We start from the raw sequence: 14,958 nt of genomic DNA on the forward strand, positions 1-14,958 counted from the left end.
CATGACCCCAGGCCATGACTCAACCTTGAACCAAGGGCTCTGGGGGGTTACATCAAAACTAGAGGCATTGTTTCAGTTCTTTGGACTATTTTGATTTTAGCCCTTTTGGGCTATCTCAATTCGTTTGGTGAAGAGGGGTTTTCAGAAGGGAGGAGGCTAGCAGCCCTCCATCACTTTTGACCCTTAAAAGGGAAGTAGAAAATCGAATTTTTAACCAAATGAGCCTCCTCTCAAGTTTATACAACCATCTCTTCCATAAAAACCTTCAAAAGCCCCTGGGCACAACTTACAAGCGCCCTTGTCCAAACCCCAGAGCCCTTGCCCCTAGGTTCTGGGGTTTGTTTCAAACCTTCAACTACGATGAACAAAACTGTTATCTCCAAATTCCCATTGGAGTGCCCTTTTTAAGAGTCAAAGTGGTTTGAGATTAACAAGCCCCCTGCCCCCACGCTCATCATTTCCACAAAGGCATCCAATCAAAATTTGGAGATAGAAATTTTGTTTATTGTAGTTGTAAAATCCTGAAATTATGTCTTTCATGAACACAACCCCGCCCCCACAGCTCTCAGGGCAAAGGTTGTAATTTCTAGTGCCCTTTTTAAGAGTCAAAGTGATGAGAAGGCAGTTGCCCCCCCCCCAACACCCGAAACACATCGAATAAAATTTTGAGAAATTCATTTTATTCAAAATAGTCCAAAGGTCATATAACAAGGCTTTTGGGGTTGATACAGACTACCAGAGCCTAGAAGCAAGGGTTGTAGCTTGTGCCTCTGGGGCATTTAAGGTTCTTATGGAAGGAATCGTTGTACAAAATTTAGAGGTAGCTCATTTGGTTGAAATCAGAAGTTCTAGTTCTCTTTTAAAAGTCAATAGTGATGGAGGTCAAGTAGCTCCCCCGCCCGACTACCCCTCTTTTCACCAAATGTATCTAATTGAAATTTTGCGATGGCGATTTTGTTTAAAATAGTCCAAAGAGCATATAATAGTGCCTCCAGGGTTGGCACAAACCCCTAGAGCCCCCTAGAGCAAGGGCTTGAAGTTATGCCCTGGGGGCGTATAAGATTTTTTTGGAATGGGTGGTCGTATTATTAAATTCAGATACGTCTCATTTGATTTTAAATTGGAAGTTACAGTGCCTTTGTTAAGATTTATCGACGCCTGCTTTACACAGAAGCTCTTAAAACCCCCTTGGCACCCTCCAGAGGGTCCTGTATAGGGCTAGTTGGACAGGGTGTTGCACCACCAAAAACTAATAATATCCTTTAGGGGTAAGTCATGATGAGGCTTCAATAGCTGTCTATTATTAAACTCTTTCTGACTCTCTATTTTCCTTCATTCGCTTGTTCTGCTCATTCACACTCTCTGTACCCACTCACCTCCTTCTGAAGTGCTATATCTTCTTCCGTCTGCTTTTGTCAAGGTGAAAAGGCAAATACCGATGCCCACGCCTTTTCATAATTACCTGAAGGAGGTGACACCTAGCCAAGGGTATAAAGTCAGTTTCCTTCGGTGCCAAACTGGAAACCTCAACACAAAATCAGAACCTGGCTATCACACAGAATAATTTAGCTAATTTTACACATACGAAGCATATCAATTCTTTATTCTGTCTCAGTAATAACACACTAATGTTGTTGTTTTTTTTAGAAATTATCTTCTTTGGATATTTTCTCATCATTTTGGTTCAAAACGTAAAAGTACGCAGCTTGAACGCACTAGGTATATGAAAGGGTTTTGATGAAGGTGCTACAACTGACAAAAAGCAATGGGCAAAGTGCATTGTGCAGAGTAACAAAACGACGGACAACAGAAAAGGGGTCTAGGGTCCGCCTGAAGAATTTTCCACCGCGGGAAATCCCACCATATTCCCCCTGGATAATTCTAGATGATCATTTGAAGAGAAATTGAAATTTCTACTCCCCTATTTAAATCAGAGGCAATGCTGAAGTTTTGCCATAAAATAGCCATAAGGGTTTAATGTATTAATGTTTATCTATTTTTTCCAGAGGCATTTCATATGGAAGGAGTTGTCACGTAAACTTTAGAGGTTCGATTCCAAATTAAAAGTTCTAAAGCTCTTTTTAAGATTCAAAAGTGATTGTAGGGCAACAAGCCAACCCCACACCATTTTGTCTCCAGACGAATCCGATCGGAATTTTGAGATAGCCATTTTGTTCAAAATAGTCCAAAGGCCACATGGCATGCCTCTGAGTTGGAAAACCCCCCTTCTAGCCCACAGGGTAAGGGCCTTAAGCTATGCAAGTTGCTCATTGTTAAGATATAACATTTTTATGGAAAAGGTGGTTGAATAAACTTTGTAAGGGACAAGTTAATATTTATACTACTACTAATAATAACTCACTGCAGCACCAAGCAGCCTGAGGCCAACACAGCTACGCACGCTCCTCCTCCAACCTAATCTATTCAAGGTCTCCCCCTTTACACCCTCCCAGAAAGTTCCCATTTCCTTTAAATCTTTATTTATGACACCCTCCCATCCCAGACAGGGACGATCTGCTTTCCGTGTAGTCCCGGAAGGTTGGCCAAAAAGGACAATCTTCGGCAATCTGTCATCCTTCATCCGCAGAACGTGGCCTAGCCATCTCAACTATGTTTATGCTATATAGAAAAAGACTAGCAATGAGAATGATACTATTAACCCACCCCCAGGTACCAATAGTAAACGTGTCAACCAAAAATATTCCCGGGAATCGAGAGGTATTAGATACCAATTTTTACCTCTACTTCTTTCCCCACGCTCATTCTATATTTATACGAAGGTTCAATGAAAGTTAAAACATTTGGGCATTAAAATGCACTCATGAGGCACCTGCCCCTCGCCACTCCTTCATATGGCTGATGTGTACTTACATATCACTTCGTATAATTTTTAAGAAATATGAGGCAAATCAGTTTAGTTAAATGAAGGATAAGAAACGTTTTGTGTAATAAAAAGGGGGCACCTCCCCGTAGCACCCTTATCCAGGCTTAGTCTAAACGAAGGGAGATGGTAGATTGACTCCTATCCTTCCTAGACCCTTTCCCATATTTATCTGAAGGTTCATGAAGAATAAGACAATTTGGGCATTAAAATATGCTCTTATAGACATCTGCCACAACCGCCCCTCCACCCCAGCCTACACGAAGACCTAACGCCACTCCTTTATATTACCTGATGTGCAATCATACATTACCGAACATCATTTCATGAAAAATCATTTGAATTAAAGTTAAAATGTCCACATTAACAATTTGTCTAGTATGGCTACGCGCCATACTAGAACGCGCAATACATTTGTCTAGTACCGGCGAATGCACCACCATGTGGCATTACTTCTTCTGCAGTTGGAAGCTCTAAACATAATTTTTTTTTCAAACTTTTAAATCGATTTGTAGTCTCAGAATTTTCAATAGATAGGATGTTTTGCCTAGAATTTCTTTGGGGCAAAATCATGCTTTTTCAGGATTTTTCTAAAATCAGGAATTTTTTTCTTAGGCTCGTAACTGTTAATGGGTGGCTGATGAACAATTTGATGTGCCTATTTTGTGCTTTCTCTTTCACTGCTCAATTTTGCGTGTGGGGGAATTTTCCACGGAGGGGGGGATCTTCCACGAGAGGTAATCTTCCTATAGAGGGGATTTTCTGAGGTTAATTTTCCGGGGGCATGGGAGAATTTTCCGCACAAGGGGGGGGGGGCTCCCAGGGTAAATTAACAACCTTTTTAAAAACACAAGCACGGAGCTGACTTACCCTTGGGTGGCTCGGTGCTGCAGTGTAACGCGCAGCACTGACGTAACGCGCTAGCGATAGTAGAAGTAATATGTGCACAAAAGGGGAGAAAAAGGTAGTCCCTTTGATTCACTTGCAGAATCTCACCCGCTCCATAAAATTAAAAATACGTTGTCTTCAAGACGCTTTTCATGTTTTCCATCCCACTCCTCAAAATACCAAAACTTGACCCACCGATTATAGTCAAGGATAAGATTAGAAATTAACAAATAAGGAACAGAGGATATGCCATAATACAAGACTGGCTAACAATCTAAAGCCGGTAACGCGCTAGTTTTTTCTGGTATACGAGACCACTAATAAGTGCACTTTTGTATCCAAAAAACCTATTCCGTGAGCATTTTTTTTTTAGTATCCATTGCGCGTTTTACGCGCTCATTAACTTTGGTATTCGCAAATATTATAAATACTGACTACACAGAGTAAGGTAGAGAACTTGCAATAATGAGTACAGAATTCAAAAGCAAAAAAAATATATTTACGTGACTATTAATATGGCTTGTATTTACCTACAGTTGGTAAATGGTATAAAAAAGAAGAAACAAAAAAAGGGTTGTTCGATTATTTTTAGGCTCCTCTCTAGAAAAGGTTTGTGTACCACTCATATTCTAAGCTTTAAGTACTACCCAAGAGCATCTAGCTTTGGAATCCCTGCTATAAAATTAATTTTGATGCGTCAAGCATCCAAAAATGAAAAGTAAGCATCGAAAATTCTTTTTTGCTTTAGATAAATGGCAGTACTTGTGTTTTTTTATGCTGTAAAATTTACACTACGATTATTCTCAGACTTTTAAAATTTATATTTTAAATGCTGTATGTTTTTTAATTGTGTTTTTTTTCATATTTAAATTAATTTATTCATGCTTTTTTTAATGCTGTAAAGTACGATTATTCTAAAACTTTTAGAATTTATATTTTAAATACTGTATCTTTTTTTAATTATATTAAAATTAATTTATTTATAAATGCTGTATGTTTTTTTAATTCTGTTTTTTTATCTTTAAGGTAATTTATTTATGCTTTTTAATGCTGTAAATTACGATTATTCTCAAACTCTTAAAATTTATATTTTAAATACTATATGTTTTTAATTATGTTTAAGTTAGTTTATTAATGCTTTTTTTATTCAGTACTGTAAAATTTTAACTACGATTACTCTCAGACTTGTAAATTTAACAAAGGTGGAACAAATATATTTAAATATTATATTTTATTAATTTGAGCAGCTGTTGCAAAAAAAAATATAATAAAAATGAAAAAGAATTGTTGAACCAAAGAATAAATAAACAACTTCTAGTCTGATACTTTAACAAAGTACATGCCTTTTTTCACAGTCCTAACAAAGAAAATACGTTTATATGCATTTTGGCTGCTGTTTTCACGAGCCAGACTTAATTATGGGGGGTTAGGGCTCAAACCATTAATCTATTAAGTTGTAGTTGAATATAAGTTTTATTTTTGGTATTGTTGGAACCCTTGGCCATGTTTATCAGATAAATGCCGTTTCTAGTAAATTTTATTCTAGTTCTCTTTAACTTCAATACTTCCTGCAACCCTGGTTCTAGTTATTATTAAACAACATTTTGCCTCGTTAATATTCTCTCTCGGTTAACCAATTGCGAAACGTCTTGAAAGAATCCATTAATTAGCAGACCTATGAAAAATAAAGGCGACTGATGACTTATAAAGGTATAAGAACTGTTTTTCGGACAAGAAAATGTACACAAGAATTGTTATTCCACAAAACTTCTGATAATTATTGTCAACGACAGTTGTTAGTACAACTCTCCAACAATTCTAAACGCTGCTGAAGATAATCGCTGATAAATTTGAAAGCGCATAATTCCAAAATATTTAAAAAACAAAAGAGAAAGTTAAAGAAGAAGAAAAGTAGCAATTTTTTCATTTAAGAAATAAAACTTACAATGTTACTTTTGTAGAGGATAGTTTTTATGGTTTACTATTTTAAAGGAAAACTTTTGTGTTTTACTTTTTTCTATTGCATTTTCATTATTGTTTTGAAGTTTGGAATGCTCTTTCAAGTCTTTTTTACATGATTGAAGGTCGCCAATTAATGCGTTTCTACAGATAAAGAAAGCTATTCTGAAATAATAAATAAATTTCTCCAAAATAGTCGATGCTTAACCCCCCCCCCCTTTGGGTGAGTGAGCAGCAAAACAGCACATACTTAACTTATGTGCTTCTTCCCATTCTAGTTCTTTCTTGTCTTTCTGCTCTTTCAATCTATCATAAAGTGATCGATTATCGAAAACTGGTTCAGGAGCCTCTGAAAAGGATAGTGAAAATTCAAACACAATTAAAGATAATAAGCTATTTAAATTACATCAAATCGTGATTGATTATCGAAAACTGGTACAGGAGCCTCTGAAAAGATAGTGAAAATTCAGACACAACTAAAGATAATAAGCTATTTAAATTACATCAAAACTTATTATAACAAATAACATGTAACTACATTTGAAACTAAAACTCAAAATTCTAAAATAAAATATTTTTTGTTATCTAGCATTGTTCTTCGACAGTAAACCGGTACACAAGTAACTTGGTCGTCATTAAAGAGAAAAATTGAAGAGAAATAACAAAATACAAGAAAGACCGAAAAAAGTTGAAAAAGAAAAAAGTGAATAAAAAAATGACGGTGAACAGACATTCAATTAAAGAGGAAAACAACATTCAAAAACAACAGCAAGAGAATAGTAAAACACAAGAAACATAAAACAAGCGAAAAAAGAAAAAAATCAAATGAAAAAAGCTGGTGATTAGAAATTCAAGTAAAGAGGAAAAATAATAAAACATAGTTGCAAGGGAATTAAAAATAGAAGAAAGATGAAACACTAAAAAAATAAAATGAACAGACAGTAATCAATGTTTCTGAAAATATATTTTTGTTATCTAGAATTGCTCTTCAACAATAAACTGGTACACAACCTACTTGGGCACGGTATAAGAGAAGAATTGAAAGAAAATTGAAACAGAAATAACAGAACCCAAGAGAGTAGAAACAAGTAAAAAAAAGGAAAATTTAAAAAGACGTGGATTAAACATTCAAGTAAAGAATGGTTTATGAACTGAATACAAGCAATACAAGATATATGAATACAAGAAGGAGCTGGTATACAAGCAGTTTAGGCAACATAAAGGAGAAAAATTGAAGAGAAATAACAAAACACAGGAAAGATGAAACAAACAAAAACAAAGCGAATAAAAAATAGAAGGTGATTCAACATTTAAGTAAAGAGGAAAACAGAATTCACAAACAACAGCAAGGGAATAACAAAATACAAAAAAGATGATTCAAGTGAAAAACATTATTGAAAAGATGATTCAAGATGACCCAATCTGAAAAAACTGGATTCCATCCACAAGAATGCCTTGAAAATCATCAAACACGCAGAAGATTATCTCTCGCTGAAATCGCTGTTTGAGCTTCCCAACTTGGTTTTTGCTGTCAAATTCCTCTCTGGCTTGCTTCCACCGCCTTTTAGGAATCTATTCCGTTTGGTAGCCGAACAGCATCTTCCAATTACAAGACTATCTGCACAGATCCATCTTCGACATACGCCAACAGTGAGGTCGGATTTTTTGCCTGACATCGTCTGCACTAAGGCGATACCCTACCGCTTGAACTCAGAGGTAGGAGCTCCCCCTTGATTCTTTCAAAAGGAGAATAAAAAATTAACTTGTTTGGAAATAGTTTAAATTGAATACAGAATTTAAATAGATAAGAGATTTTAGTCATTACTGAGTATTTTTTTTTTGTGTGGGAATTGGAGTGGTTTGCTCCTGGATGAAAAGTTGGGGACTTGTAAGGATGCTTTTGTTGGTAGGGGCTATGGTTGTATTGAGCAGTGGAGGGAAAGTCAAAGTGCGTGACGATAAGGGACTCAGCATGTATTTTTGCATAGAGACGAGAGATTATGTATGTTATGACTGTTATAATTTTTTTTTTCAATAAAACCGAGTGAACTGAACTGAACTGACTTGAAAAATGAATAAATACCTTAGGTGAACACCATTCAATAATCAAAAATAAAGAAAGAGGAATAAAATAACTGAAAACTTGAAACTGTATCGAACTTGAACATTTCGCTACAATCCCAAATAAGGGTAAAAGAGAGTACACCCCCCCCCCATCATCCAAATTTTGTGATAGTATACTTGTATGTATAGGGTTTAGTAATTAAGATTACGCTCTCACTCTTTCAAAAGCGCTGGACCCCCTCCCCCCATTCCACAGTTCTTTACAGATAGATGAACACTTACCAAGAGGCTGATCTGGCTTTCTTACTTTTTCCCACTCTTCTTGCCTTTTTTTCCGATTTTCTTCAATCTCTTTCTCAGAAACAAATCCAGCACTCATACTTGACAAATGATTTACTTTCAATTACTAAAAAAAAATGTAGAATTAAAGACAATATTTATCATCATGTCAAATTAAACAAACTTAACAGATAGCAAAGAGAATATTTTACAGCTAACAATCAAATACATAAGGTGACAAAATAAATCAACACCCAGTAGTAGCAAATAGGCCTACCTTTAAGCACTGAAAAAGATCAATCAAGACAGTGTTTATGATTAGTCAAATGCGTTCCAAAAATGCAAGTTGTGGAAAGTAAAACAAAAGATTTTACTTTTAAAGTCTCATTAAAGGAAAACAGAAAAAACTGACACATAATAGTTACCAATTCTTTCCCGTAAGTGCGGAAAGCACCCAGGCATTCAAACAAAGTTTGATATTAAGTACATACTTGCAAATAGACCATTAAGCAAAAAAATACATAGACCATTAAGCAAAAAAAATATTAAGCAAAAGAAGTACTATGCAAGTAAAAACATATATGAGGAGACAGGAAAACTTCTAAGAAAAATAGGCAGTAGTTGAGCAGCCAAGAAATGAATATCTATGGACGAGTTAAATCCTACTACCCCTCCCCAATTCTGTGAAGAAAATGTCTACAGGGATGTCACAGTTCCGACAAGTCATGGGGATAAGGTCTATAAATCATGCAAATTGCCCATCGTTTACATATAAGCTTATATTGTTTAAGCATATAGCAATTGTTTCCCGTGAGTCCTTAAAACACTCAGAAATACAGGAAGTGTTCATTATTAGCCAAATACTTGCAAACAGACCATTAGGCAAAAAAAGTGTTATGCAAGAAAATATATATAAGAAGAGACAGAAAAACTTGCAAGAAAAATAGGCAACAGTTAAGCAGCCAAGGGATGAACATCTATGCACGAGTTAAATCTCACTCCCCCTTGAAGAAAATGTCTACGGGGATGTCACAGTTCCGACAAATAATGGAGGCAAGGTCTATAAATTGTACAAATTGTCCATTGTTTACATATATGCTTTGTTATTGAAAAATGCAGGGGTGTATGGTTCTGGGTGTCCAAGAAGGCTAAGGGTATTGAGGTGAAATTTCAAGGGATTTTTAAGATGATGTTGAATTAAATCAAAATGCTCTAAGTGTATTCTAATTTTTAAGGGTATCTATGCAATATCTCAGGAACAGCAAACGTTATTAGATTAGAACTTTCAGGGTATATTGAGGTGGACGTCAAACTACGTCAAAAGAGAATATGCGCGTCCAGGTTGTCAAAAAGGCGTTTACCAACACCTAAAGAAATTAGTATAAAACTTTCAGACAATGTTGAACAAAATCAAAAGACACTACGTGCATACAGGTTGTTCAAAGGATATATCTGCGATTTTCAGGAGCATTGAGAAGAAACTTTCTGAGAATGTGGCGGTTGCCACATTTTTAACTTTTAACTTTTTATTTTAATTTATTTAATTTTTTATTTAATTTTAATTCATTTAATTTTTAATTTATTTAATTTTATTTAATTGTTTCATTTTTTATTTTATCTTAACTTTTTAACTTTTTGATCAGTGTACCTACATCAAAAGTCATTATGTAAATCCAGGTTGTCAGAAAGACATCTGCAATATCTCAGGAACAACTAAGGGGAGGCTATTGGTTGAAAATTTCAGGAAACGTTGAAAGGTATGTTGGAAAAAGTCAAAAAGCACTCTGTTGGTCCAGGTTAAGTTGGAAACAACACACATATCTCAGTAACTCAAAATACACCAAGTGCAACTGTTTTTGTTTAATTAGCATGTATGGAACACTTTAAGAGCATGGGAGATAATAGGGCAGGAGAAAATCAGATTTAGTCTTGAAAGGAGAGAGATAGGGCTGAACAAGTTTTGTCTCTTCTTCTTCTTCTTCTTCTTCTTCATAAGAAAAGCACCTGAAATCCTAAACAGGCTCCTTTCGGCTTCCAATTGCACATTTTCACGTTTATCATACGTTGCACAAAACACATAATACAACATTCAGATGCATTACAAGACAAAATACATAATTTGGTTGTATTGTGAAAAGTGGAAGAACTCGAGCTGCATGTACTCTGCAGTTTAAAGCCTACAGGCCAACTGGTACCAATACGGCCCTTCCTGCTAGCTCACGCTCTCTTCTACACAAGTTAACAACAAATATAATAAACACAATTTATTCCCCTCAGAGCACATCTAATTTTTTTAAGATATCAATTGCCTCTCTGTAAAACAATTTTTGGATGGAAGCTGGTAAAGGTGCATCCATAATCAGGTTAATGTCTGGTGGAAGTTTATATGTTTGAGATAGGGCATAGCGTTTATAAATTCCAGGAGTACCTGTCATGCATTTTGAACAGAAGGTGCTGCAAGGTTTCTTCGGTCAAGTTGCAGAGTCTACAATTTGGGTCGCAGTGTTGCTTCCGTCTGTATTCTCTTCGTCTTAGTATTACTTCTAAACTTTTTATTTTGAAGTAGACTAGATAGTTTTCAGGCTCTTTAAAAATTGGATCCAGAGCAAGTGCAATTAGATACTTTCAAGCAAGTTGCGGGTTGATTGACTTTCCTGTCTCTACTGCTAGACTGTCCACTTTTTCGTTATAATGAATACCCAAATGGAAGAATAAGCTGAGAAGCCAATGATGGTTCAATCTTGGGTAAAGGATGGAATATCTCTTCTGCAAATCACTGTCCTTTGCAATACAGGTTATAGTTTTTGTTAGTTTAAGAGTAGTCTAAGAATCCAAGAAGATTGCTACTTTACGTAAATAGGAAGGTATATTTTTGACCATCTTCACCGATTCAATTATTGCTACCAATTCAGCCGTCAGAACCGAAGAGTCCAGTGGAAGAGGCTATTGAATGGTTCAAGAGGAGTGTGGGATTATTGCTGCTGCTGCTGCAGGCTCATTCCCTAGTTAGGATCCAACAGAATAAACATGTAGATGATCTTTGAATTCTGTAGCTTTTTTTCTTAAGAATTCAGTCTTAATTAGTAATATGGGATATTTTCTTCTTGTCTTGCATAAGCTCAAGGCCAACATTTGGAGGGAGAAACTTCCACAGAGGAGAGAACGTAAAAAAATCAACTCGGATTTTATCAAGTGATCAGTTTGGACAGAGTACTGATTCCAAAAATATCATAAAAATGCATTATCTAGTGCCCTTTTGCCACGCCAGTTTGGATTTACCTACAAACCGGAATTGAGTGTTGTCTATTTGAACTTGTTTAGGTTAAGCGGCTATATATATATATATATATATATATATATATATATATATATATATATATATATATATATATATATATATATATATATATATATATATATATATATATATATATATATATATATATATTGAAAGCTACTATCACTGTGTGCAGCAGGTTTATCAATAAGACATGTGAACAACTTCTCTGGAGCAGGTTGGAGTATTCTATAAAAAATTTTAGGAGAGGTTGAAGGTACTCCAAGAAGCTCCTTGGGGGGAACTAGAGCTGCAATATCTTTGGGACATAAATTGACATCTCAGAGGACCCAGTTGAAACTTTGAAGTAATATTGCATGATAATTGTTGTTTGTTTCAAGTTTGACTTGATTATTCATTGTAATTTCTGTTTGTTTTAAGCTGGAATTGTTACATGACATTTCTTTCTGCTCTTCTTTGGTTTAATGTAGCTCTACTTTTCTTTCAGTCATAGTCAGAATCCATTTTACCAACAGGCTAAGATTCTGGTGGACTGTCAAAAGGAAACCTGTGCAATTACTCATGTTGAGATAGTTATCTATTAGAAACGCCCAAACCTACAGGGGCATTAGTAAGCTTGGGGTAAAATTTCACATACTTATATCCAAACAAACAATGGATGTCGTACAGCCATAGTATTACGACGACATGTCTTGATGGTATTCAAATTGATATATTTGAATCAATTCTTTCACGGGAATCCATAAAATTTCTGCAATTTTTCTTTGAAAGAATCGATTTCCGTATTAAAACAAACTATTTTAGGCATATATAACCTTGCATCCACACAATTTGTCAATTAGTTTGTTGTGACAAGCTAATAACATAAAAAACTTTTTTTGTTTAAATTATGTTACAATTACTAGCTGACACAGCCTGTTATTGGGTAGCATTTTAGTTTAGCATTTACTTGATGATGCTTTCATTGTTTTTCTGTTATCATTGTAACAATACTGTTTTGTTATTATATTTAAAAAACAATTTTTTTAAACTGAAAATAATGAGCAACTTTAAAACTTAAAACGAACGGAAATTATTCCATACTTAGAGTTTTGTCCCCTCCTTTACTCCTGAATTGTTAAGCTGAAGGTTTTTCTGTGCTTTAAAAAAAGCTTATTTTTTCAGTTCAGTGGCACTTGTGTTACAGCAAATTTTCTTAAAATAATTTGGACACAAATTCAAAGTTTATAGTAAAGAGCAAGGAGTTGAGGATGGGAAGTCCCCCTCATATACTGCAAAATTCTTTTTCATTTTAAGTTTTGAAGTGTTCCTTACTTTCATTTAAAAAAACTAGTTTTTTTTAGTTTGATTTTGACCATTATTCAAATCATGCCAAGGCCCAACCATTACAATTATTGGAACTGGATTACATGATGCGTTATACTGGTTTGTTAAACGCCCGTGTTCTTAAGCTCATTTTCAATTTAAGAATTAAAACGCTGGATTGTAATCCAACAATTGAGTAAAGCATCTTTTTATTTAATCACAGAAAGGTACAATCAATTCCCACCTTACTTCAAATCTAGGTTTTTGTGATATTCATTAATATCATTGAGGTTTGTTTTTATATTATTCAAAGTTTGGATAAAACTGTGCAAAATGTTTTTTAATTAAAATTTTTGCTACTAAACTTTGCCAAAACCAAGAGTTAATTGATTTGTGCAAAAAACAATCAGAAATATCAAAATCAATATATATCAAATATCGAAAGTAAAAATATCAATATATCTATATATACAAGCAAATATTTGATCATAATATTCTGATCAATAAAACACTGATTGATTATACATAGACGAAATATCTGATCATAATACTCATTTACCTAATACTAGACTTAAAGTTAAACAGAGATTTGCTTTGATTGCATAGGCTGACTATAGGCAGTCAGATTGCCTCTGAATCCTCTTTGTTAACTTGGTGTTAACCAGCAATGCAAGGGTGGGGTAAAGCTAGAATGTGATGCAAACTGTGCAAACGATGTGCTAAATTATTCAGGTGCTCTGACTATGGCTGCTTTGACATTTTTATTTTTGGTTAACTTAAGACAGAAATCATCAGGAACAGCACCCAAAAGTCTGACAATTAAGATTACAACTTAAGTCAGCAATGATTCCCTAGTACAACTGAAATTGTTGAATTCTACAAAGAAGAAACAGCTTAAGAGAATTTAGTTAAAGAAACAGCCTTTTTGTCACAAAGCAAATATACATTAATCCTGTCATGGCACAGGAGATTGATGCTCTGCTCGGCAATATGGGGCCCAGGGATCAATCCCTGCTGCAGCAAGGTTGGGCGGCAGGCTTTATACTTGTTCTTGTAAAAAGACCCAGAAACTGAGACCTAGATTTGGCACTCAATACACCAGCAATGGCTCAAAAGGGTCTTAATCTCTTTTTTAAATAGGGGAGAGAATCCGTGCTTGAGACAATTTTTTTCTTTGCCTCCAACTCCCTCATGCTTGGTGACAAAAAAAAAAAATTCTCAGTATCTTTTGCATTAACTATGGAAGTCTTCCTCAAAGCTTCAAACTGGGAGCTCATTCAGTCTTAGATAAAAGGCATTAATTTCACAACCCCTATTTTGTCCCAAGTATGGAGTGAAGCCCTATAGATGAGAAGTGGAAACCATACTTGGAACAGACCCTAAAAGGTCTTCTTGATACAAAACTTAGCTTTTTAATTGAGGTAATTGAGTAAAACTACAAAAACAGACAGAAATAAGTACAAACGTGTAAAAGAAGAATTAAGAAAAGCACAGTTCATGTGCATACAGTACATCAAATTCTAATAGATCAAGAGGAAATACAAAGTGTCCTGCTTGTCTTGTAGCAAACTTGGCAAGTGAGTTGTGATACCAGTGAAACTATACCAGTAAGAAGTATCAGTAGGGACAATCTTGTTCATCTGCAAGTTTTGAAATGATTTCACCAAAATGTGGCAGCATCCATTTTTTTTCCTTTTTCAAGAACCTAAACAAAATTGCCAGCATTTAAAGCATAAAAAGGAGGGCTCCTCTCAACTGAAGGTTCGTCCTGTGGATTCGTTTCATTGGGTCCTGAAAATGTGAACTTCCTGAAACTTCCAAGACTGAAACCTCTTCTCGGCTGCAGTCACTTTCAATAAAGAGTGATTCCTTATGATTTTTGGATTTTAAACGAGGCTTTGTGATACCCTCTTTTACTTTTTTAGCTTTTCAAAGCATAGCCTGCATCTCAATCTTTTTTTTCTCTGGAGTATCTGTCAGTATTCTGCACCTCCTTTTGGTTAACTTCTTTTTTGACCTTTCTTGGGCAAGCTGTTGGATATGGCCTTATCATGATAGGTGAAACTGTCTGGATTTAATTGCAGGTGACTTACGTATGTAGAGGCTACACCTCCTCCTCTCCTTCTGAATCTGAGGAAGTCACGTCTTCATCTCTTGGTTCAGATAAAAGCTCACCCAATGGCTGGTCAGTTACAGCTGATGGCAAAAAGTCATCATTGACAAAACGTTGTCATTAAATGGGCAAATACCTATTGCTTGAAAACCTGCAGCAGTGTTTCATGGC

The 14,958-nt window shown here is 35.2% G+C and overlaps 1 protein-coding gene across 2 annotated transcripts in view; it reads right to left on the minus strand.

Annotated features, from left to right (window-relative positions):
• LOC136033131 (PSME3-interacting protein-like) overlaps window positions 1-14,958 on the minus strand; it is a 34,599-nt gene that overhangs the window by 14,723 nt on the left and 4,918 nt on the right. The window contains exons 2-3 of one of the 2 annotated variants that reach the window (XM_065713769.1): window positions 8,075-8,198; window positions 5,979-6,077 (exon numbers count right to left, since the gene is read on the minus strand). In XM_065713769.1, coding sequence (XP_065569841.1) covers window positions 5,979-6,077; window positions 8,075-8,171 — 196 coding nt within the window. In that variant the 5' untranslated portion in view covers window positions 8,172-8,198. The remainder of the gene's footprint in view (window positions 1-5,978; window positions 6,078-8,074; window positions 8,199-14,958) is intronic. The other variant, XM_065713770.1, reaches the window with a different exon arrangement.

Source organism: Artemia franciscana, chromosome 11 (genome assembly GCF_032884065.1).
Source record: "Artemia franciscana chromosome 11, ASM3288406v1, whole genome shotgun sequence".
Lineage (NCBI taxonomy): Eukaryota > Metazoa > Arthropoda > Branchiopoda > Anostraca > Artemiidae > Artemia > Artemia franciscana.